This window comes from Prosopis cineraria, unplaced genomic scaffold, assembly GCF_029017545.1.
Source record: "Prosopis cineraria cultivar Desert tree isolate PC_DT_omini unplaced genomic scaffold, ASM2901754v1 PC1213, whole genome shotgun sequence".
In the NCBI taxonomy this organism is placed as follows: domain Eukaryota; kingdom Viridiplantae; phylum Streptophyta; class Magnoliopsida; order Fabales; family Fabaceae; genus Prosopis; species Prosopis cineraria.
In genome coordinates, this window is record NW_026556538.1 from 4,879 (window position 1) to 31,087 (window position 26,209).

General features: G+C 31.1%; 1 protein-coding gene across 4 annotated transcripts; it reads left to right on the top strand.

The window, feature by feature from the left end:
* Positions 1-5,108: 5,108 nt before the first annotated feature.
* On the top strand, positions 5,109-6,556 carry LOC129299569 (BURP domain-containing protein 3-like). Of its 4 annotated transcripts, none has more exons than XM_054938044.1 (4): positions 5,109-5,231; positions 5,333-5,441; positions 5,564-5,814; positions 5,913-6,556. In XM_054938044.1, the coding sequence occupies exons 1-4, from the start codon at positions 5,205-5,207 to the stop codon at positions 6,432-6,434; spliced, it is 909 nt and encodes a 302-aa protein (XP_054794019.1). In that variant the 5' UTR covers positions 5,109-5,204; the 3' UTR covers positions 6,435-6,556. The 4 variants fall into 4 exon arrangements, with proteins under 4 accessions (XP_054794019.1, XP_054794020.1, XP_054794022.1 ...); XM_054938045.1 differs by having other exon boundaries at positions 5,916-6,556; XM_054938047.1 differs by having other exon boundaries at positions 5,578-5,814.
* Positions 6,557-26,209: the final 19,653 nt, after the last annotated feature.

The following is a 26,209-nucleotide window of genomic DNA, read 5'->3' on the forward strand; positions in this document are numbered from 1 at the left end:
AATCAAATAATCTAGCACAACTCTAAGAACATCCTTGTCAAAGCACCTAGAAAAACGTTCTTAGAATTAGATGTGAAACTTATGAGAGTGCTTCCTAAAAGAGTGCTCCCTATAAGAAGCACTCCCACAGGTCTTTCTTTCCAGCGTGCTTTCATAATAAAGTGCTATGATATAGGTGCGCATAATTCACTATTAAAAAAAAAAACAGACTTTTGGCAGCGACTTTTTATTATCACCAAAAGTCAAAAGTCGCCGCTAAAAGTTTTTAACGATGACTTTTCGCCTCTAAAAAGTCATCGCTATAACAACCATCGCTAATGGTTTTTTGTGGAGATAAAAGTAGACTTTTAGCGGTGACATTAGGTTTTTTGCCTTTAAAACTATTTTTGGTGGCAATAAATGTCGCCAGTAAAAAGACTTCTCTAAAAATTTTTAAAAAAATAATAATAATTTATTTTATGCCACATCACTCTACCACACGTACATCAAGTGATACCACGTCACCTGCCCTATATGTGACAGATGATGCCACGTCACTTGCCATCTTATGCCACATTACAGGCCATGTGTTTGACAAATGATGCCATATCACCTAGCCATCTCATGCCATGTCACATGCCACGTGTGCACATCCTTAAGCCACCTCATATGCCATGCTACCATCTCGTGTCACATCACTTGCCACGTGTGTGTCCCCTCAAGCCACCTCATGCGCTATGCTACCATCTCATACCACATCACCTGCCATGCGTGTGCCTTCTCAAGCCACCTCATGCGCCACGTCACCACCACGCACCACGTCACATATTTGTTGTGAAATATGACAGTCAAGTTTTGAACCTTAACCTCTCCCACCTCCAAGCCTTAAGCCTCTCTTCTTTGCTAGTTAAACTGAAATGTACCTGTAGTTATTATATACAAAATTAAATATATGTTATGTAACTACATACACATATATCAAATAATATATTATTAAAAATATATACATATATTTTATTTTATTTTATTTTCAATTATTAATATGATAAAATGATTTATATGAATATTTAAACTATAATTTTAATAAAATATTATTTTTCACCAATAAATGTTATTTTTGTTAGGAAAATGAACTTAAAATAAATAATTTTTAAATATTAAATAATATTTTTATATACATTGTAATCAATTTTAATTATATTTTTATTTTTTATATGAAAATTATTAAGTATATAATTTATTTATAAATATGTATTATATTATTTTATGTTAAATATCTTTTACTTTTTTTCTTCTCCATATTTTTCTCAAAAATTGATAAACTAAATGATTAAATTTTTATCTTCTCTCAAAATAGCTAAATGTTTCCCCCTCTTTTATTAAAAATATATTTTATCAATAATTTTTCACTATGTTAAAAAATTATTTTAATAAAAAATTAATTTTAACCACATAAATTTTGTTAATAGTCATTTTGAATAATTTTAAAAATGAATACTAATAAATTTTACAATATATAATAATTACAAGAATCTCATACGTGATCAATCTAGTTAACATCTAATCATCTTCAACCTCATAGCAAGGTGAATTTGAATAGTTATTTATATTATTCTTAGTAATAATTAGTTATAAAAATGTTATTAGTTACTTCTTTTTTATAGCAATGGAAACCTAAATATACTAGGAGGTATTACATAAAATCCTTTTCCAAAACCTATTAGAGCTCAGTAGAAAAAATATACACCATATGTATATCAAGCTAAGTATCAAGTATGCAATATACTAAATAGTCTATAATATCATTTGCATATCATGATATTTATACAACTTTAACATCTCAATGCCATTTATGTATTTGATTGTAAATAATAATTTATGTATAACTTAACATAATTATAATTAAAAGTAACAACCCATCAAGGTTTTAATTTATCACATTAAAATACTAGCTTAATAACATAATTCTTAAAAAAATATGAGCTATATATGTCTAAAAAATGATTATGAATAATATAAAATTAGAAATAATTTAATAATTAGACTTAGCACATCTTGACTATTATTTTTTTTGGTTTCACGATTCTATATATAATTTATTTCTAATTCTACACATAAAATAAGAAATTTAATTTCATAAATATATTTTGAATAATTTTATTTCATTTCAAATTTTAAAAAAATACATAAATTTTGTTAAAAAAATTTAAATTATAATTTTATAAATTTTGCTACCAAAAGTAGATTAAATAAATTATTTTTAATTTTAAATTATTTTTTATAAAAATACTTTTGTTGACCACAAATGTTGCCGCCAAAGTGAATTATATAAATTATTTTTTATTTTTAATTATTTTTTATAAAAATATTTTTGGTGACGACATTAAAAATAAATTATATTAATTATTTTTAAATTTTAAATTATTTTTTATAAAAAATTTTTTGTGGCGACATTAAATTATTTTAAATTTTTAAATTATTTTTTATAAAGATATTTTTTGTGGCAACAAATGTCGCCATCAAAAGTATACTTTTAGCAGCAATAAATTATAGTTACCACCAAAAATCTATTTTTAGCAACGACATTTGATTGTTGCCACCAAAATATAGTTTTGGTGGTAACTTTTGGCGGCAACATTAATTTTTCGCCTCCAAAAATGAATTTTTACCCGTGACTTTTTTAGTCGTTGTTAAAAGTCACCATCAAAAATTATATTTTTTGTAGTGTAAGCTCTTTACAACACATAGACCTATCAAAACGTTTCTCACAAAAATGCTCTAATAGGATAACAACATACTAGAGTGCTTTCACTTGGAAGTGTTCCTGGTGGAAAATGAGGGAATTCAAATCCTAGAATTTGCTTATTTGCATTATGCATTTGTAAGGGATACAGGGATCCGTCTATTTTACTACCTGTTTGGTTCCTGTTTTGAAAAATTGTTTTTTGTTTTTTTAAAAATAAAAAACAAATCCAAAAGCTTGTTTGGATAATACCAAAAAAAATAGAGAATTAGCGATAGAACCTGGTGATAATCTGTTGCAAATCCATTATTAAATCAGTGATGGAATTTAACAATGGAACATGCCATCATTAAAATTCTATTATTCCATCACTAATTCGTCATAAATAATTTAGTAATGGAATTTGATGACAAAAAAGCCCATCACTTATTTTTAGGATACCTTATTCTAATTTTTTGATAGAATTTGCTATACAAAAGTTTGTCACAAATCTTTCTCTCATAATTCCATTGCAAACTATTTTTAATTTTATTTATTATTTATAATATATGTTTATATAATTTATTTAATAATTTCTTGTTATAATTTAAATAAATAATTTAAAACAATTTATTATTTTAAATTATTAATAGATTAATAATAATAATAATAATTTAAATTGTATACTTAATTATTTTTATTGTAACAATAAAAAATAAAAAATATTATTAAAGAAAGAATTTAAAAATAAAAATATCATATATTATATGTATACGAATGATATATATATATAATGATAATACAATATTTTTCAATTTAATATCAAATTACTTATAAAAATTTATTTTATAAAATAAAATATAATAGAACCATATAAATAAATTTAATTTTAAATAAATAAGTAAATTTAAATAATTTATTTATTAATATGTTTGTGTAGTTAGATATTATATATTTAATTTATTAATTAAGAATGAAGGTCCCTTTCAACTCAACTAGCAATAAGATAAATATAAAGGCACTAGGGAGTATGGGGTTGTGAGTTCAAACTTGTCTAAGACACAATTAAAAGTAATAATATATGATGTGGTGATGACATGGTGGTGAGGTAATACTGATCCACTAGGTGATGCGGCGGTGGTGAAGTGATACTAATCTACTAGTGATATGACAATGATGTTTTGGTGAGTCTAAAAAATTTGCTGTGAAATCAGCAATGGGATAAGTTTGTAAAAGGCTTAAGAGGGGGTAAATTGAGAAAATTCAAATTTTGATAGATAATGAGTAAATTAAATGAGATAGAAAAGGAATGATATCGTCAAAAAGTGAAGAGAGAGAAGCTTACATGAGTATTTACTCTGGTTAAACTCTAATCATTTGAGGCCATGTCCATTCCCTAAATTATAATTGAGATTTTTCACCACTTGCTATACCGAGATTAATCCAAACTCTTGGTTGCTCTAATACAATCTCAGTCTAGAGGTTTATATCACTCCCTCTTATAAAGGTGATAATATAACCCACTTAAATTTTTTGATGAGTTTAAGTCCTCTATTTCAATAATAAAAAATAAGGATGAAGTAACTGAGTTAGCTACCATTTAACGGTAAAGGATAAATTAACATTGTGCCAAATTCAAGTTTAGGATACTGAATGGTTGTGAAACACAATTTAAGTGCAAAAATAAACTTTAATCCTTTGAAGTAATATAGCAATTCTTTTCCCTTTTGGGTTTTAATCGACTTTTACTAAGAATGTACTATTTAAGGATGGTCCACAAACTTTGGAACCACACCATGGAGTCCAAGTATTTCGTTAGGGTGGGGCCCAAAAGATGGCCCAAAATATGATTAACTGGTCCTCACCTTCTCTCTTGTCGTCGCAGCCGAAACCTATCGTGAGTGGTTGAGAAGAAATTGTAGTGAAAATTTTATTTAAAAAAAGTTTCTTGAAATTTGAAAGGAACCTTTTTATGATTTGTTATTGACGTGATTCCCCGTAAATTAAATTAAAAAATTGCTCACATTATTTATAATTTACGGGATTTCTTTTAAACTTTTTTTTTCCATGTGTAGATGAATTTTAACCAACATTCAATATGAAAATAATAATTAATAATTAATAAATATTATTTTATGATATATTTGTAAATTATTTTATTTTTTAAATACGCTGTATAAATATTTTTTCTTATTCTTTTTCATCATGAAATATTGATTTCATGTTTTCATAAACAAAAAATGCATATACATGTTGATCCTGGGGAAAATATCTAGCTGAATGATTTAAATATTATTAGTCAAATAATATTTCTATTTTTTAAAAATTGTAGACCATTCATATATGATCGACGCTATCCAAATGGTCAGGATATTTAATGAACATGGCCGAATTGACATCCAGGGCTGGAATCCCATCTAATGAGCATTTCCCCCTCTTTATATACTTCCTCTCAGTTCCTCTTTATTATCATTGATCCATATCACTTGCAATTTCTCCGAGGATGAAGTTTTTACCCCTACTCATCGTTGTATATCTTATTTCTTAATAACCTTTCCTGTTATCATCTTTTTGGGTCCTATTAAACTGATTTAACTACATATTGATATGTTCCAAATGCAATAATTTCAGGTTGTATTGGTGGCAACACATGCTGCTTCACCTCCCGAACTTTATTGGAAGTCCATGCTTCCCGCCACTTCCATGCCGAAATTCATCACAGAGCTCCTCCACCCAGCAGGTTACTATTACATATATATATATATATATATGTATATATATTTTGGGACATTGTTATTCATGGCTTGTATGTAGGATGAATTTTATAATTATTCATTACGTTCCTTTAATAAGTTCTTGAAGTTATTGTTGGCAAGGCAGGAGGTGACACAACCATACATGTTAGGCATAACATCACTTTTGGTAATCAAAATTACGCTTATGCTGCTGTCTCCGACACCGAATTCAATAATATCCCAAACACAACTCTCTTCTTCTTGGAAAAGGACATGAAGCCTGGTCACAGAATGAACTTTCAATTCATGCAGACCTCCAACCAGTCCTTCTTCCTGCCTCGTGAAGTCGTGAAATCTGTTTCTTTTTCTTCAGGCAACGTACGTAAGTATAATAGAAAGGATTCATCATTAAACCACGTGGCTGTGTGAATCTTTATCGCACATGTAATTGACGTAATTACATGATTCATTTGTAGCAGATGGCTCAGATACTGAAAGAGTTTGATGTGAAAGCTGGGTCAACAGAAGCCAAGGTTTTGAAGGAAACGGTAGAATTGTGTGAGAAGCCAGGTGTTAAAGGAGAGGAGAAGTATTGTGCGACGTCTTTGGAATCCATGGTTGATTTTATCACTTTGAAGCTTGGGAAGAACGTGGAAGCTTTTTCTACGGAGGTGAACAAGGGCACAAAGAAGCAAGAATACACAATAAAGCAAGGAGTGAAGAAGGTAGGAGAGGCAAAAGTGGTAGTGTGCCACAAGCTAAACTACATCTGTGCCTTGTTTTATTGTCACAAAACAGAGACCACAATTGCGTATACGGTGCCTTTGGTCGGGGCTGACGGGACTAAAGTGAAAGCACTGTCTCTCTGTCACACAGACACATCAGGGTGGAACCCTAAGCATTTGGCCTTCCAAGTGCTAAAAGTGAAGCCGGGGAGTGTTCCTGTGTGTCACTTCCTTTCTCAAGACAACGTTGTGTGGGTTCTCTGCCATAAGTAATTCAATGATCTTGCTAGAAAGAAATGAATAGAGTAGTGGCTAAGAACTCTTATGTCCCTCCTCACTATAAGATATCTTTATGCCCATAACATATAATAGCTCTATGCATATATATTTGCACATGGCCTTTTTTTGTTTTGTTTGTGGTTCCTAATATAAAACTACTCCCATCGGTCACCTTAAATTAGTTATTTCATGTAAAATTTTAAAATTACCCTCGATATAAGCCTTTAATTATAGGGGTTTGCTCAAAAAAGATATGTGTCTTTATCATTCATATAATTGATGTAATTATAATTCATTTGTAGCATATGCCTAAGATATTGAATGAGCATTCTCTCTCGAAGAAATTCTATATAGACCCCGGCTAGTACATCATATCATTCATGCCTCATCTAGTAAAAACATGTATGGCTGTTACTATAAATTGATTTTAGTTATTATTAATTATAGTATAAGAAGAAAAGGCAATGAATTAAATAATCAATCTATTCTAAAAATAAAGTAGCTAAAAATAATGACATGTCATAATTTATTTGGTTGAATTGGTGCAATTTGAGTGGAAAGAATATGAATGATACAGTGCACTAGATTCATGCAAGATTTCCTCTATCGTGTGCTACACTTTCTTTCGCGAACATCGTCCCTTCCTTGGGTTCCCCAACAAGACTAAGCACAATTTTCTGCCGTATGTTTGACTACACCTGAATAAGAGCGAGTAGCATATCTCATGTTTGTGTTATAATCGTCTGACGTAGGGTATCAGTGCCCGAAACCTAACCCCTTTGGATATATGTTAAAAAAAATTAATTATAAAAATATTGATTAATATAATAATTAATTTTAAATATAATTAATTATGTTATGTAATATAATTGATTTATAAAATTATTTAATAAGATTAATTTTAAGAATAATTGAAGAGTAAAATTAAAAATCATGTAAATTATGGTTTTGTGAAAATAATAATATATCCAAACACCCTATATTTGGACACGACTTTTGTGGCAGAAAAACTCTTGAAAACAATGTGTTTGGACACCATTTGGACCAAAATTTCATCGCTGCCTCGAACATCCTTTTATTTTTTTTTTGGGCCAGCTGATTCCAACACCTCACTCAAACAATAATTTTACAAAAATCTCACTTTGACTTTTCCAACACACTGTTAGTCTTTCACAATCATGTTTGGGGAGACTAGCACCCAACCTTTTTAATACTCTAGCACTTATCCTCCCAATTTATTTTTTCAACCTCGCATCACTTCGTCACAGGCCCACTTTTGTCTTGGCCTGTGCTTTACTCCACACACAAAGACAACCCAATATATGGCAAAGAATCTCTCGAGTTGTCATCACATGATGGTATTGTTGAATTAAATGCTTAAATAAAAATATTTTATTTGAGTTATATGCTATTACTTTTTTAAATGATTATTTTAGTTAAATTTATGTTTATCCTATTTATATTTCTTTCTTTTATCGCTTTTAATTTTATTTTGAATGCTATTCACTGAAAAATATTTTGGCATCAAAAAATAGTTAGACCTATATCATCAATTGATAATTGGGAGCTTTATTACTAAATTGAAGTGGATGAATTTTTTTGGATCAAACAAATATCAACTTGATCTAAATGTGAGTTTGAATATTATTTTATAGTCTACTTTATGTGCTCTTTATTGATTATAGATAGAATCTTGACCTATTGCATATGTTGATTGTTTGTTATTAAGAAGCGGAGCTCCTTTTTGTTAAATTGTTATAAATTTGTTATTCTTTGGGAGGTTTTGTAGAATTTTTAAAAGAGTATATGATTCTTTTGTGTAGTAAAAAATGGTAATAATTTCTAAGCTTCTTATTAACAAGGTCAAAGTATTAATTTGGAAGTTTTTTAAATTAAGGATTATAGAATATGAATTTATACACGTATTTTGTGCCAGTCGCACCTTATTTTTGGAGTGTGACATTTATAGTAAGACTCTCTTAATTTTTTACTTACTCTAATAATGCCCCAAATTAACCTACCATGTAAACCAACACATCTTTTGTCATTTTGATTTCCCTACTTAATATAAGCAAGCAAAATTAATGTTCAAGTTCTTCAAATATTCTTTAAATATTTCATTAACCCCTTAAATTATCATTAAACCCTTCAACAATTTCTATCAGTAATCAATAACACTAAACAACATTCAACGTCAACCATTAGCACAACTTTTATTTCAAGCTTAACAAAAATTTTAATTATCATTTAGTCTAACAATTTCTCTTTAGGTGCTGCTCAATTTCAATAGGTAGACTAACTTTATAATTTATATGAAGGCATATACTTCCTCAAGTAGCATATATAATTCCTCTAAATTCTAATATGAAAATTAAATAATCTTATTCTCACCAACTTCTTCTTTCAAGCATTCCTATAAGTACTATAAGAACATTCACCATTAACTACATTATATGACAAACATTCAAGCAAAATCAAGAATTTCCAACATCTAATTTTCTTCACCAAATTTCAGCTCAGCATATAATAAAATAGTATTTAACATTATTCCAAACAACACCCAAATCTTCCTGCAAACTCTATGGCAGAAACATTGACAAGGCACATCTTCGGTTATTAAAGGAAGAAGGAAGAACCAATGTCTTACGTCAACCAAAGCACGGTGGTAGCTGCCACACCATAGCTCACGGACCACACCAAAGAAGGGAGGAGAAGTTTCAACCCGGCTCTTCAACTAGGAGGAAGAGAAACAGAAATTTCATGTCAGATAAAGGAAGGATTTGAGCTTACTATGTACACACACGGACGTCCAACAGCTGACGAAGAGAAAAAGATTGAAAGTTGAACACGCACGCGTACCTACCTCTGTCGACCATGAAACAGCGAAGAAATAGAGAAGAGATTCAGCTACACCAGTTGACAGAAACGAACGGACAGCAGCGGGAAATGAGAGGACGAATTGCCGGTGGTGAGGAGACAAGCACACCAACGACGAGATTGAAGCCTGTGCGACGGGAAAGGAGAAGAAAAATAGAGACAAATGCGAACGCTCTCTCTCACTTTGTTCTGCAACTCTTGGCCGACAAAGAAGAAAGGAGGGTGAAATAATAAGCTTATTGGGAAATTACAAAACAAGACCAAAATTTGTTAGAAAAATTACAAAACAAGACCCCATTAGATTTTATCATAATATTTTTATAACAAGAAGCAAGGGGGACTTTAGTAATTTCCCTATCACAGTCCAAAAGTAGATATGACCGTTGCATGACAGATACACAAATATACATCCTTTAAACCTTAATTTTGGAAACTCTAATTTAATATTTTAAATTGTTTGAAATAGGATTGGACAATAGCTATAACTTTTTCATACAAATAAAAAGATTTCAAAACTTTCTTTAAAAATTTTGGCAAAACTACCCCTAAAAATAAGATTTCACAAAGGTTCTACAACAATAACATCACAACAAAATAACAATAGAGTTCAGCACCTACTAGCAGACCAATAATATAGATAGTAAACAAGAATTTTAAGTATAGTTTATGTGGATCACCTAAAATAAAATTCACAAAATATAATATATAAATTCAAGATTTACAATGGATGTAGATTAACCAGGGTAACTTTCCAACTTCAACTCGGAATTAAACCCCTTAAGGATCATCTAAAGGTGTAAGATCAGCTACATTATCTGAAACCAAAAATTTTCAGTGAATAATGTTCCGATTTACAGTTGATGGAAATAATAAAAAGTACATTAATGAGTCTTTTATAAGCTTAGTGAAATAATCAATTGAAAATAATATACGTATATACCTCATACATATATATCAACAATTATGTAAATGTAAAAATCATGAATGTATGAATTCAATTACCATTTAGTAGAAATTCAAGTGTTATTTTAAATATCAACATATGTTTAAACACTTCAGGAATGATTCAGCTTAATATAAAATCCATATATGGTAAAAATAACAGTATGCTTTAAAAGGTCAAATTTTAAGAAAGCTTAAGTTTCAATATTCACTCTTTAGTAGGATTTGATCAGAATGATTAATAAATATAGATACACAGTTTACAAAGGTAGATAACTAATAAGTGTGGATATACAGTCTACGAGAGTAAGTAACCAAGCGTGACAGAAGGCCATGAAACTGAAGATGAACGTTTCCATAATAATTTCAAAATTTAAAGAAGCCGTTTGGATTAGGAAGTTCATTGTTGAACTAGGAGTGGTGCCTAGCATCTTATATCCAATAAACATATTTTGTGATAATAGTGGTGCAATTGCATAGAACAAGGAGCCAAGGTCACACCAAAAGACCAAGCATATACTTAGGCCTTTTCACCTTATCAGAGAGATCAATGATCGAGGTGATATAAAAATATGTAAAGTAGCAAGAGAAGACAATGTTGTTGATCCTTTTACAAAGCCTCTTGCATAGGTAAAGCATGAGCATCATGTTAGGACAATGAAAATTAGACAAATTAATGATTCTACCTAGTGTAAGTGGGAGGATGTTAGAAATTATGCCCTAAAGCTAATCATTGTACTATGCACATTGTTATTTAATGAATTTTTATTTTGTTATCATATCGATTGCATGGTCATTATGATAACTGTATCCTTGGACAAATTATAATGATTATCGTAGATGTCCCTAGTTAGTCATCTATAAGGGATCATTGATAAAACAAGACTTGTATGACTTTGATTAATTATAGAGATATAAATCAAAGTCGTAAGCACTTGAAAGAATATAAGGTGTTGGATTGACCCACTATGAGAAAGTTGTATGGTACAAGTCACAAGTTTATCTCACATATAATCATATCACTAAGCCCTTTGACTTGAGATCATCATAGAGTCCTACATGATGATCACTAAACTTTGACTTAGTCAAAAGTCACCTTTGACCGAGTAATCATAAAAGCTATGATTGAGTTTAGTGATATTCATACAAAGAAATATGAGCGGTCATGATGAAATTTATCCCTTATGTGAATTAAAAGATGTTACTGGGGCCCTCGATGAGTAAAACTGAGAAAATATATAGCCATACTATAGCGAAAAGGGTTTTCCATTATTATGTCAATTTACTAAGAGATCGAGAAAGTAATGGTTAGGTAAAAGAGAATGACAATTTTATATCTCATACTTGACTAAAATATTACGTGACAAAAGGGATGTGATACGATTATATGATAAGTTGCATCAGATCATTAATCCCTATATGAATTGGATAGTTGCAATGTCTTGCTAGAGGCCACTTGTGACTTGTGAGCTAATGGCTTAATTAGCCTACTGCCAACTTCATGTAGGCTTATAAGGTCGCACACAAGAACAGTCTAACTCGAGCTATAATGTCCAAGTTCATTGAATTTAAAATATGTCTAGAGTTAATGAATGTAATATAAGGTAAATGAATATATATATATATATTTGAATATTTATTTAACAAATATATATATGTATCTTCATATGTGTGTGTGTGATATATTTATATATATGCATATGATATATAAAATTTAAAATATAATATAATATATATTTTTGAAATATATATATATACATATATGTGTAGTTTCATGTATACATATATATAATATAATATGAATTATATATATATCTATTATATTTTATTATATCAGTTTTAAATTTAATTTTATGTCATAAATTAAATTTAATAACCAACATGATATGAGAGAATATCATATCATTTCTAATTTAAATTTAAATATAAGATAAAAAATTAGATATGATATTATATATTTATTTATGAGATAAATTTAATCTAATATTTTTGTTAGCTTATTAAGAAAAAGCAACCCTATTTATAAATAAGATAGAAAAGGGACGTGCTTTATGAGTTTTAGAGAGTTAAAAAAGTTCTGACAAAAAAAACACACAAAACACCCTAAAAAAATGATGTTCAAAGATGAATGGATGTTGGGAGCGCTAGCACGCTGTTTGAGTTAGAGAGTTGTTTATGTGGATACCGGTAGAGAGAGTAGATCCACGTTATCAGCTCTTGAGATACAATTTCTTGAAGACAACACGTGAAGAACTCGCAATTAAAAAGGGACTTATTTAATCAACCTGACTTAAACAAGTTCGTTTAATCTATATTAGGATTGAGATTTAAATTTTTTTTAATCTTCTACTGTGCCTCCTTATCCAATAGAAACAAGCACGGAAAAAGCCACGAAATAAGTGTAAGCACAGCGCCTATGAAAACAAGTATGAGTATAATGCTCAAGAATTATCATCTCTCCATTTCACGTACGTTGGCCTTCACATAAGACTAGCACTTCTAACAAACACCCTGCTAGCTAAGTGTAACATGGCGTATTAAGGGCTAACAAGTTTTCCATTAGCAACCAGCGTTCTGATATATAATCCCACATGTTAAATTTAGCATACATGGGTTCATAAAATTGACATATTATTTCTTTTTAACATTTATCATCATATTCATCACAAATGAATCCACCAATGTTCTTCCACGCATAAATCATAATGATAAATCAATCTTCAACCCTCAAATCAGACATTATTAATATGTTAAAAGAATTGAAAATACTTGATCATAAAACATTTCTTTATTTTTCTCGAAACCCCAGCATGGTGAAAAAATCATTTTAAATAACTAATATTAAATTTGAAGATATAGCAATATGTAGATAACCATAATTTAACAATATTTGATACAAATAATTTGGCTTATAAAATTAATTAGGATGCTATTCACTTACCTGATAAACTCCCAAATAAATAATTTACTCCTAACTAGTCCCCTTGCATGATGATGATTTTTTTAAATCCTAATGGCCAAGTAATACCATAGTTTTTTCTTCTATATATTTATATTTTTATTTTATTTTTGGACATTATCGATCCAAATAATTCAGAAAAAGTAATGTTTACAATCGTAACTTTAACTTTTCTCAACATTCAGAGATATTGCAAAGACTAATATTTAAATAGCAAATGGGCTATTGAATTACCAATAAAAAAAAACACTTTCCAAACATTTCTATTTGAAAGTCCAACTCTCTTATGGAGAATAATTGCCATCCATAATAATTTATTATCAATAATACAATCATCAAATTTATTTTCATCATTTAGCAAAAATTCTTCACTTCCAGCATTTTTTCTAGTATCTATTTATATCAAAATTCAAATAAATACCAAAGCTCTTCTTCCTCAATATTTGAGGTAATCAAACTTCCATCATCAGTCGAGGAAATTATCTTCCAATAATTATCTAATTAACAACAATTTAATTATTACATGTATCTTGTCATCATTTGTCTTTTTTTAGTATCTATTTATATCAAATTCAAATAAATACCAAGCCTCTTCTTCCTCAATATTTAAGCTAATCAAACTTCCATCATCAGTCAAGGAAAATTATCTTCAATAATTATCTAATTAACAACAATTTAGTTATTACATGTATCTTGTCATCATATGTCTAATTTTTTTTAATAGGCATTTTCTCGAAAACACTCACAGAACATACTCCTTAATTTGAAATTCCAACCTTAATTCACAAGGTAATAGCATCCAAATCATTTATGGTCTTCCAAAGAATTTAATGAAATTTTAGGAAAGACTCAAGCAAGCAAACTCCTTCTAACAAACATTTTAAAAACACCTCAAAGCACCAATATCCAAGTTTTATGTCTAAGTTTTCTATCCCAATATCCTAACCAATTCTTTCAACATCAAACAATCAAAACAAAAATCAATTTTGCTCAAAAATTCTAACCCAAATAGATCATTATCAAACTTAAATAAAATTTTTTAGTTTAATTAAAATTCCGTTCCCTCTACACATGCAACACTAGTGGCCACAGAACTAAAAAAAAAAACATTGCATCTTCACTTCTATGTTCTATCACTTTACACACACACATGTATAGAGTTATAAAGAAAAAGGAAAGATGAATTTAAGGCTCCTCACTTTAGATAGTGAAACACACATCCAAGAAAAAGCAGCAGAACTACAACAGAATAAGGGAGGGAAAATCTGACACGACATAAGGAAGAGGAAGAGAAAGAGAAAGAGCCAACAAAAACCATACCAAGTAGGAAAACATTTACAAGTAGCACCTCAGATCAATAATTCATCTCTCATGCCACCTATTACATGAATACGAACACAAATAGCAAGAACAGAATGACGAAAGATGAGGGCAAATAAAGGCAGGGAAGGCGGAGGACCTGGTGTTGCAAGGTGGTGATAGATACCCACGGTCGCTAGCAACGAGACAAGTGACAGTGATGAGCAAAGGGCATAATAGTTGGAGCAAGGATTCGAAGGTTTTGGTTGTAAAAGATCATACTTAATTGAATTACTCATATCAGTGAGCTTTCCCAGATTCGGGTTTAAGCATTACACATACGTTTTCCTTGTATGTTACACATCCCTTTTCTATTCTCTTATGGGCTTTAAATAGCCATCAAGAACTAGGCAAGAAAACAAGAAAAAGAAAAAAGAAAAAAAAAACAAAAACATATCAGAGGCTTGTAGGCCCATTAATCATATAAGCCTAGAAAAACTTTGACTAATGACCAATACAGCTTTAAATTTCAATACTCCCTCAAGTTAGGCCTAAAAATATTAAAAGTGCTTGCTATTCGCTTGATTCCACATGTTTTAAAGTGATTAGCCCACTTTGAAGTTTTTCTTGCACAAAATTGCAGTCAATTTCAATGTGTTTCATTTGTTCATGATAAACTAGATTTGAAGCTATTTGAATTGCAGCTTTGCTATCACAGTGAATGCACACGGAGTTAAGTCATACACATGTAAGTCTTTAAATAAACCAGTGAGCCATATAACTTTAGATACAATACTTCCATAGCCCGATATTCTGCTTCAGAAGAAGACCTTGAAACCGTAGTGCTTCTTTGATTTCCAATAAATAATTAACCACCTAATTTAACTAAATAACTTGTGACTGACCTTTGAGACTCTAGACAGGAAGCCTAATCTAAATCACAAAATCCTTCCAGCATCAAATTTCCTGTGGAAGGGAAAATAAAAGACCTCTACCTGGATACCTTTTAAGGTATTTTACATCATTTAATGTAGCCTTTAAATGTGATTTTTTGGGGATTACATGAATTGACTTAGCACTTGGATCGTGTAACTTATATCAGGTCTAGTATTTGTTAAACATAGTAATTTTCCAATTAAACATCTATATCTAGTAGGATTTGGTATTAGGTCATCTTTCTCCCCCTTTTCGGCTCACTATGAAGTTTTAGACCAAGATTTATAAGGACATTTCTTGGCTTTGATGCTCCTAAGCCAACAATAGCTATCAAAGCCAAAGTGTATTTTTTTTGATTGAGTATTAATCCCTTACTTGATCTAGCAACCTTAATACCAAGAAAATATTTTAATGCTCCTAAATCCTTCATTTTAAAATTTGCATGCATAAAATCTTTGATTTTATTTATCCCCTCTTGGCTGTTTCCAGTTATTATCAGGTCATCAACATAAGCCAACACAACTATAAACTCATCTCTATCTTGTTTGGTAAATAATGAATAGTCATGTTTACTTTGAACAAAACCTCCTGAAATTAAAGCCTTACATAGCTTTATGTTCTACTGCCTAGCTTCCTATTTTAAACCATATAAGGATTTAATTAATTTACATACCCTTTTCTCCCCCTGTTTACTAAATCCTGATGGTATTTTCATATAAACTTCTTCATCTAAGTCCCCTTGAAGGAAAGCATTATCAACATCCTTTGAACTATGTTCCATGTGTTATGTGCAGCAATGGCTAAAATTGATTTTATAGTTGTCATTTTTACAACAAGGAGAAAAATTTTCAGTATAATCTATTCCTTCCTTTTACTAAAGCATTTTGCCACTAACCTGCCTTTAACTTATTTAGGGTTCTATCAACATTACACTTCTTTTTAAAAATCCACTTATAGCCTATTGGTCTCTTTCCTAGTGGCAAGTCCACCACTTCCCATGTCTTAGTATATTCCAAGGCAATTATATCATCTTGCATTACTTTTATCCATCTATCATCCTTAATTGATTCCTCAAAGGTGTCAGGCTCACTTATGTCACCTGTAACAGCTATGAACTCCCTATAAGATTCTAAAATATTTGCATAACTAATACTATGTTGCATAGGGTACAAGACTTTCTTATTGCCTTTCTTGTCTATTTTATTCAAAAAATTTGTATTAGTGTAATCATAATCCCTAAGCCAGCTAGGCACTCTCCTTTGTCTAATGGGTTTGTTGTTATCTAAGTTTTCATGTCTTTCACTTCCTAAGTCATTATTGTTATTAGGTACAATATTACTGTCATCAGATTTAAGGTTAGGCTCATTATTAAGATGCATAAAAGAATTAGAAGGAATAGCAGGGGCAAGAACATCATCAAAAAAAAATGATCTTGCAAACATACTTGTTCCTGCTGATTAGGAGTAGCTGGCTGTTCTAAAAAAGGAAACTAGTTTTCAAGGAAACAACATCCCAATTCACAATTATATTATCATTTTTAATGTCATAGAAAATATTTCCCTTTTAATTACTTGGATAACCTAGGAAAGCACATTTAATAGACCTAGCATTAAATTTGTCTAATCTTCCAAGGATCTTAGCATATGCCAGACAACCAAAAACTTTCATATTTGATAAGTCAGGATGCTTCTTATATAGTATCTCATATGATGTTTTATAATATAAGACCTTTGAAGGAATCCTATTAATGACGTAGACACCACCAAAACTGAATTGGCACACTAGCTTGAAACATTAAGCTTCAAGAAACCTTTAATATGTGCCAATATTTTCTTTCTACAACCCAATTTTGTTGTGGGATATGGACACAAGTGGTTTCATGAATAATTTCATTTTCATTAAAGTATGTAGAGGCCAATTGATTCATGAATTCTGTTCCATTATCACTCCTAATTTGTTTAACCTTGATAGAAAATTAATTTGTTATGAGGTAGATAAATTGCTTCAGATAATATAAAGTTTCATGTTTATTATACATGACATAAATCCAAGTGGTTCGAGAGAAATCATCAACTATGGTGAGAAAATTTTGTAATCTTGATGAGTAGAATATTTATAAGGACCCCAAACATCAACATGAAGAAAATCAAAATAGGAATCATGTAATAACCTAGAAAAATAATAATGAGTATTTTTAAAATTTTCGATTAGGTAAGCCAATCATATATATATACATATATTTTGGAGTTAATTTGCCAAGTAAACTAATGGCTCGATTGGTAAGCATTATTAATCTTAAATTCAAGGTTCTAAGTTCGATTCCTTTACCACGCAAGAGTATATATTTTTTCCAATCTTAAGCAAATTACCATTTTTTGCCCCTAGCACAAACAGATATTTTTCCCCTCCCAGCCCAAATATTGCGATCGACGTCAAGTAAGAGAGAGAGGAGAGGATTCCAGAAAGCTTCTCGTCTATTCTTCTTTGTTTCAACATGATCACCGGTGTGAGTGTGCGATCACCATGATTAGCTGTTGCTAACGGTCCAAGTCGTGCGTCGTCTTCTCTGTCTTGTTTTGTAGCATTCACTGTTGCTAATCTGTGGTTAACTCATTCATTCGTTCTTCATCCTCGTCGCTGTTCATACTTTTCTCCCCTGCCTTTCTGTGTTTCTGCAATAGCTTCTCCTCTTCTTGCTTCAAGTTGCTGCTGCATTTGTAGGTGCAGCTATGGTTGCAGGGGTGTCAAACTTCTTCCTTACATGCTTCATGTCACCACTGTCTCCTTCCCTTGTTCGGCCATCAGGTTCCACTCCTTCTTCATTGAGCTACATCAGCGAACAAATGGGTTGCCATTCTGGTGTAACTAAGTGTGTACCAAGTTTCTTTCTCCCTCATTTCACCGTGAGCCTTTTCTCTCTCTCTGTTGTTTTTCTCCTCCAGCATTACGTGATAGCATGTTCATCTCCACCCTATTTTTGATGTCATCAATCCGGTGTGCTGAGCTTCAAGCTCTTCTTGTCATTTCCTCAGCTGATTTGGTGAGTTGAATCCACCTTTCTTCCTTTATTTCTCGGCTGTGTATGTGTGCTGTTCTATGTTGTCTAAGGTGACTTTGATTTCTTTCTTTGTTGAAGTTCGAATCAAGCTTTGAGTGTTTGTTTAAGCACTTGGTTAATGTAAGATGGAATAAGTTTAGCTGACATTTTTAATTTAAATTTATACTAGAAGCAATTGGAATGAATTTGAGGAAAAAAATAGATTGGAAGTATTAATTAAGAATTAGTGCTTATGAATTGTTTGATGAAATGCTTATAAGGAGAATTTGGTATATGATGACAATATATATGTGATTATTATATTGTTGATTAAGTACACTGGCATTAGAAAATAATTTCTTTCTTTAATAGAAGTTGGAAGTTTGATTAATTCACATATTGATATAGGACAACCTTAGAAAGGAGATTGTAGAGGATAAGAATTTGGTTTGATGGTCTAAACATTATGCAAAATAAGTGGTGTTTGACAAAATATTTTATGATTGTTAGGGCAGTATTGATTAAATAATTATGGAAAACATTTGTTCTTTTTCAATGATAGTTAAAGTAAAATTTAGAACTTTTTGGGAGAGATATTTGTGTTGGTATATATATATATATATATATCCATTTATTCTTGGGATATACCTAAGGTGTTCAATAAAGTGAATAATAGAAAAATTGTGGACTGATAAAGTATTTGCTGCTAGAGTGACATACACTCTTGCTTAATAATAAATTATTAGGAAACTTTGAGAAATAAATGATGATCATGTAAACTTTGAGTTACTTGGATCAAATATTGGTTTGTGTTAATGTTGGGAGAGGATTTATTGAACTTATTGAAAGTTTATTTAGAGTCTATTATTTTTATGGGTGTTTGAAAAGAAAAGAAAAGAAAAGCTTGATTAGAGTTGTAAGAAGCGAATTTTGAGCCTTGAGGGTGCTACAGGTAAGTGGATATATAGCGTCCCAACTAATTTATCAATTAATTTTTATTATTAAAATTTATTTTGTTACATTGGTTATTTTAATAATAATTATGTTGATTAGTGGATACTTTGTTAATTAAATTTCTTCATTTTTAAGTTTTAAGAAATATTACATTTTTTCTGCAAATCATGCTAATAGTAATAATGTGATTGTTGGAGATTTTTTTGATAAAAATTACTTTATTTTTTGAAATTAGCTTTATCAAATTTGAAATGCTAGTTACTCAATAAATAAAAGTTTGGATTTCAATTGTGGAATTTCATTTTGAAAATTATTGAATTGCCACGGAAAATGATTCATGTGAGTTTGAATTTGAGAATGAGAACTGTGTCTTGAAAGTGATAATTTTTTTACATGTTTGGAAATGGTTTTAAAAAGGGACTTTATACAGAACACTGGTTGCTAACAGCAGTTCCGTTACCCCTTGGCACGCCATGGTACACCTAGCTAGTAGGGTGTTTATAGGAGGTGCTAGCCCCGTGTGATAGCCAACGCATGTGGAACGGAGGGATGGTTATTCGTGAGCCTTATACTTATGTTTGTTTCATGGCTTCAAGCCGCGTTTGGTTAGCACTACCCTCGTGGACTGTGTGTCTACATTTGTTCTCATGGCATAAGTTGTGTTTGGTTATTTACTCTTGTAGATTGTGTGTTCACATTCGTTAATTGTTCTGATAAGTCCCTATAAATATGAATCCAATCATTTGATAATTTCATATTCTATTGGTTTTTATTTAGTAATTTGTTTATAAATATTTATTTTATTTATGTGCTTTCTTGAAATCAAGTGATATTATCATTTGCTATGATAGTTTAATGATTTGATATTTTATTTAAAATTTATAGAGCCATTTTATTATGAAGTTCATTAAATTTTTACAAAAATTTTGTCTATTTAACTTACAAAACTATTTCAAACTTTTTATTTTATTTATGTTTTATTGTTTATTATTGGGACATTATTCACTGAAAAATTATTTTGGTCTCAGATACCTTAGTTGATATTGATCTTCCTGCCGATCCTTGAGCACTTCTAGATAGGTGGAGGTTTGATTGAAATTTTTCCTTTGATGCATTTATAAATGTTTATATATCTTATTTTCATTTTATTTTTGAAAGGTACGATTAAGTGATCCACATAAGCTATATCTAGGACTTTTATTTTTATATATATGCTATTTGTCAGCTAGAAGGAGCTAAGCTCCTGATTTATTTGATATTTAATTACATGAATGTATTGTAGAAATTTTGAGAGATTTATTTACAAGAGGGGTTTTGTCGAAATTTTTATGAATATGTTGAAACTTTGTTATAATTATCAGTGTTAAAAGTGTTATAATTTCAATATAAATCTAATTTAATTTTAGAATAGAGTGAATTTATGACTTCAGACTTATAGGGATGTGTGAAACGATTCACATCCTATGCCGATCGCTCTCCAAATTTTGGGCTATGACAAATTAGTTTTTATTTGACTGGAGGGAAAAGATAAATGGGTTTGTTTTGCTGTAAAGCAAACATCACAACCAGAGGAATTAATAGAAGACAGCTTGTCTTGTAAAGGGATTACCTGTTTAAAGACAAAATCAGATGGATGTCTTAATTTTAAATGCTAGATATTTTCATTGGAAATGGTATTGCTATTATGAATGTTAGACGATGGGACAAGATTCTCATCAACCAAGTACAAACCATACTCTACTCTACCAATCATCTTGGTTCTGCTATTAAAAAGGTCCTATAATAAACACTTGTCAGGAAAGAAGGCAACCGCACACTGTTGATCTTTTGTTAGTCGGGAAATTGATATTAAGTCGTAACAAATTCTTAGAGCATATAAAACATTTTCCAAAATAATGTTTTTAAATATCTTGATGCTACTATTGTGTGTGACCATGAGTTTGTCAGCATTAGGTATTTTTATTCTAAGTGAGTGTCCACTGTATTCATGATAGGAGTCAAAATAAGATAGTTTACTCATGACATGGCAAGAAGTTCCAGAATCTAATAACCAATAAGGCTATGGGTTAAGTGTGGGTGCATTAGAGAATAGGCAAGTCTTCAAACCTGAAGGCTTTACCGAGTCATTAATGGCTACTCCTCCTACTGAGAATGATTTAGCCGAAAGAGTTTAGACTTCTTTCTTCATGTTCTCGATTATCTTCTCATAGTCCTTTGGAGATAGCAGCTGGTGATTGGATGATGTATCTTGTTGTGGCTTGGACGTATTGTGAAGAGTGAAATTTTCAACATGATTTGCTCGGCTGAGTGGACTTCCTCGTCCTCTTCCTCCTTAAAAGTTAGGGGGAAACCTAATATTGTGAAAGAAATTATCTCTCGAATGGCCCTTTCTATAGTAGTAAGAGTACTCATCGATGAGTTGCCTCTACCTCAAGCTCTTCTAAATCATTCGCGACCTCTAGTAATTATGGAGATAGAATAATTAGACATTTGGAGTGGAGTGGATGAGATGGAGCATTGCACCTCTTATTGAGAAATCATATAGCAGGCTTGATTTATCGAGGGTAGAGGGTCCATTAGCAAAAGCTGACTTCTAGTGGATCGGTATGAGTCATCAAGTCCCATGAGGAATTGGAATAGCTTTTGTTCCTGAATGTACTTCATGTATTCAATTGAAGGTAGACATTTACAGGTAGGCAAGGGAATGATTGTGGAATATTCTTCCCATAATTCTTTCAATTTTATGAAGTAGCTGGAAATAGTCATACCTCCTTGGGTAAGTGTGTTGATGAGATAATGAAGGCTGTATACTTGGTTCCTTCGATCATATCGAATCACTCGCAAAAGTCATTCCAAACATCCTGAGCATTTTCAGAGAAGGTGACACTAATTGCGATTTCTTTGGAGATGAATTTAATCAGCCAAGATAGGACCACTGTATTACACCAATCCCACTAGGTTCAAAATATCTCGTTCTGCAATTCTCTATTACAAGATCTAACTATCAGCCCAATCTTGTTTTTCGCTCTAAAAGACATTCAAATAGCATGACTCCAGATGGCATAATTGGTGCTACCGATAAGTGGCTGGGCTACCAAGGTCAAAGCTTGGGTGTTCGAAGGATGAAGGTAAAGTGGATGATTCATGTCTATTACAGATGTAAATGATACTAAGGATTCAGCTTCTGTCATGATGGATCTTGAAGAAAACTTAAGACAATGATCTAGATAGGGCTATGGGTAATGCTGTGATCTACCAATTTTGAGAAAGATGTTCTGAAGAAGGATGAGGAAGACAATGATTTGTTTAGGGAATCATTAGGTTTTAAGGCTACAAAAAAGGAAATCGATTGGGTTGGGTCATGAACCCAACTCTGGTACTATGTAAAAAATCATACTCAATTGAATGACTCATCTCAGAGAGCTTTCTCACGTTTGGGTCTATGCATTACATGCACTTTTTTATTGTAAGTTACATGTCCCTTTTCTAATTCTCTTATGGGCTTTAAATAGCCATCAAGAACTAAGCAAGAAAACAAGAAAAAGAAAAAAGAAAAAGAAAAAAAAAACAAAAACGCATTAGAGGCACGCAGGCCTATTAATTATATAAGCCTAGAAAAACTTTGACTAATGACCCAATACAGCTTTAAATTTCAATATTGGTCTCTCCCTCCACCAATTTTGATGCGTTCCTAACTCTAAGGAAGAGAAAGGAAGGGAAAATAGTTTGATAGGGGAGATTAGGGCAGAATGATAATTTCTTATGTCTAGATAAGAAAAATAAGTCTTCTATATACACCAAAAAGTTTCGAACTCATGAGCTAATAATCAGATGGCTAACACTATGTGCACTAAACCCCCATACTTTGCTCACAAATTTGCTCTAAAAATAATAAAAAAAACCCCTCAACATGGCTTATGATAGATTTTATTTTATTTCACTATCTATTATTATTATTATTTTGTTTTAAACCAAAATTTATAGGCTATTACATTCTCATATAAAGGAAAATAAAACTGAATTTTTTCTTAAGTAAAATTCAAACTCTAGACCTCATATAAGTAACCGATATAAATTTCACTAGACCACTACTCCTCATATGCTATAAACCAAAATAATTACATAAATTGAGGGGCTTTATTGCATTCTAGACAGTGGAAGCACGCTTTAGATATTTTGGTATAAATATATTTTGTATTATGTAATATTAACTTAAGGCTCTACGTATACTATAGTTAGATCCTAGTTTTATTTTGTTGATATGAAATCTATTGGTGTGGAGCTAGTCTTCTTTATTGGTTTGGCTGATAGGTTTGCTACTGTAAAAATTTTGACAGATCCAAATTACTGGAGAGATTTTGACAAAATTTTTATAAAATATTTAATATTTTATGAACTTTATAAATTATATATCTATATTTTAGCTTAATTTTTAGTTAATTAGATTCACATTTCATTTCGGTCACATCTTTGATGTTAGGGTGTGACAATTATGGTATCTTTTTGTATTAAAAAATTATGGTATTTATTAGAGGTGAAAATGAAAATCAAAATAATTTTTAAACAATTTCAATGTCGTGACTAATTTTTCTTATAAGTGATGTAGACAGGGGGAAGCAATAATGTGACTATAATAAATTGGATAATTTCAAGATTCATAAAGAATATATCACACATAACTACTTGATGACACTCCATTTGATTTTGTTCACAAACATTATTACCATAATTAAAGAGATGTTTAAAATGTATTAATTCGGTCTCAAAATAAAAAATGTTTTCAACTTCACCGAATTTAACCTCACTTTTACACACACACACACACACACACACACATGATGTAGCTTTAGTACCTAAAAGAATAACATTTCAATTCTTCCAAAAAAAAAAGAACAACATTGAATAAGTGCAATATGAGAAAATGGTCCAGAGAGCGAAAGAGTAAGGTATAATTAAGGGATTATGTTAGATAAGAGAGAGATTCAGAGAAGGAGTCCCTGACGTGTTTGTGTTTGCAATTAAAGCATTTTTTCCAAACATTGACATCACTATTGTCCTCAAGACGTCCAAAAATTGGGAATAAATTCCACATCATCAAAAAATCAATCACACACCGTCACACGCCACTACCAATTCTACACGCCTTGCCGATAGTTCATGTGCTTCTTGAGGTTGAAGATGATGACGTCTTTTGCCATGTTAGCATTCTGACCTATCAATGACAGGCCAGCCCAGTCAAGATTTTCCATGTGTCGCCCAGCCATGTCATCCTGCCCCAGTCGGCCCTATTTTTTAAAATTACAGTTTGACCCCAAATCTTACTATATTTCCATTTTTATCAATACTTTTTGAAATTCCATTTTGGCCCTAAAAGTTTCCAAAAATTACACTTTGAGCCTTTTACATAAATTCCATTTTAACCCCTATACTTTTTGAAATTTTCATTTTGCCTTTATACTTTTCAAAATTCTCATTTTTGCCCTTATATCCTTTTAACCTGTCCATTTTTGCTCCTTTCAATATTTCCATTTACCCTAATTTTTCTTAGGAATTCCTTATCCTAGTCTTGACACCTAACAAAAGGCCTAAAAAATGTAGGAATGTGTATAAGGTTGAGATTGAAGAGATGAGACATAGGATATAAGAGTTGGAAGCTATTGTGGAAATAAAGTGAACTATGTTACTATTAGATAATAATAGAGAAAATCTAGATGGAGATTTGGGAAGTAGCAGTTCATCATCCATTGACAATTGTTGCTGTCCTCGATAATAACAATTTCATTTTAATGATACTAAGGTAGACATTCCTGAATTCAATGGAAGACTCTAGCCAGACAAGTTTGTAGACTGAATTATTGCCCTTAAACTCAATAAACATGCCTCCATTTGGTAGGAAAACCTTAGACAGAAGCGAGAAAGTGAGGGGAAGTCTAAGATTAAGACCTGAGAAAAAATGAAATGCCAGCTCACTTGGAAATTTCTACTAGACCATTACCACCAGGATAATTTTCTCTAGCTGCAAAATCTTCGGTAGAGGTCCTTGTCTGTAGAAGAGTATACTAGAGAATTTGAACAACTCATAATGAAGTGTGACATTAAAAAGAAGGAGGAGTAAACAATAGCCCTATACTTTGCAGGCTTAAACATAAATATCAGTCGTCTAATCCAACTTCAGCAGTATTGAACCTTAGATAATATAATCTATGTAGCCATGAGTGTTGAGAAGTAGATTCCCAAGAGATTATCTTTCTAGCCTACTTCCTCCAGGGGTTATTCAGATACTTGTAAGACAGAGTTTCAACAGACTAACCTTTAAGCAAGCCGCAAACTAGCATTTTGCATAAACCACTAACAAACACCCGCTAAGGAATCTGGCTCTAAAGCAATCAAATGCTTTAAATTCCAACGATTTGGCCATATTGCTATAGATTGTCCTACCTAAAAGGTTGTCACTATTAGGGAAGGGCAAGTGTATGAAGCACCTAAAGAAGATAAGGAGGGGACTGAGTTTTATAGAATTAATCAAGTATATGATGAGGAGGTCGTGCCTTCTGATTAAGGAGAAGCATTAGTGCTTAGATAAAGTCTGCATACTACTATAGTTAAGGAAGAACCTTAGCTATAAAGCAACATTTTTCACACTCGTTGTACGGCCCAAGGAAAAGTTTTTTAATGTCATCATTGACATGGGAGCTATGAAAATGTAGTGTCTAACTATATGGTGGAGAAATTGAAGTTGCCAACATAAGATCATCCACATCCTCA

Bases quoted from the DNA above. Each gene is read 5' to 3' on its own strand.
- LOC129299569 (XM_054938044.1), top strand. From the start codon at position 5,205: ATGAAGTTTTTACCCCTACTCATCGTT. The intron at 5,232-5,332 runs GTATATCTTATT...CAATAATTTCAG, and splicing joins TTTTACCCCTACTCATCGTT to GTTGTATTGGTGGCAACACA. The intron at 5,442-5,563 runs GTTACTATTACA...AAGTTCTTGAAG, and splicing joins AGAGCTCCTCCACCCAGCAG to TTATTGTTGGCAAGGCAGGA.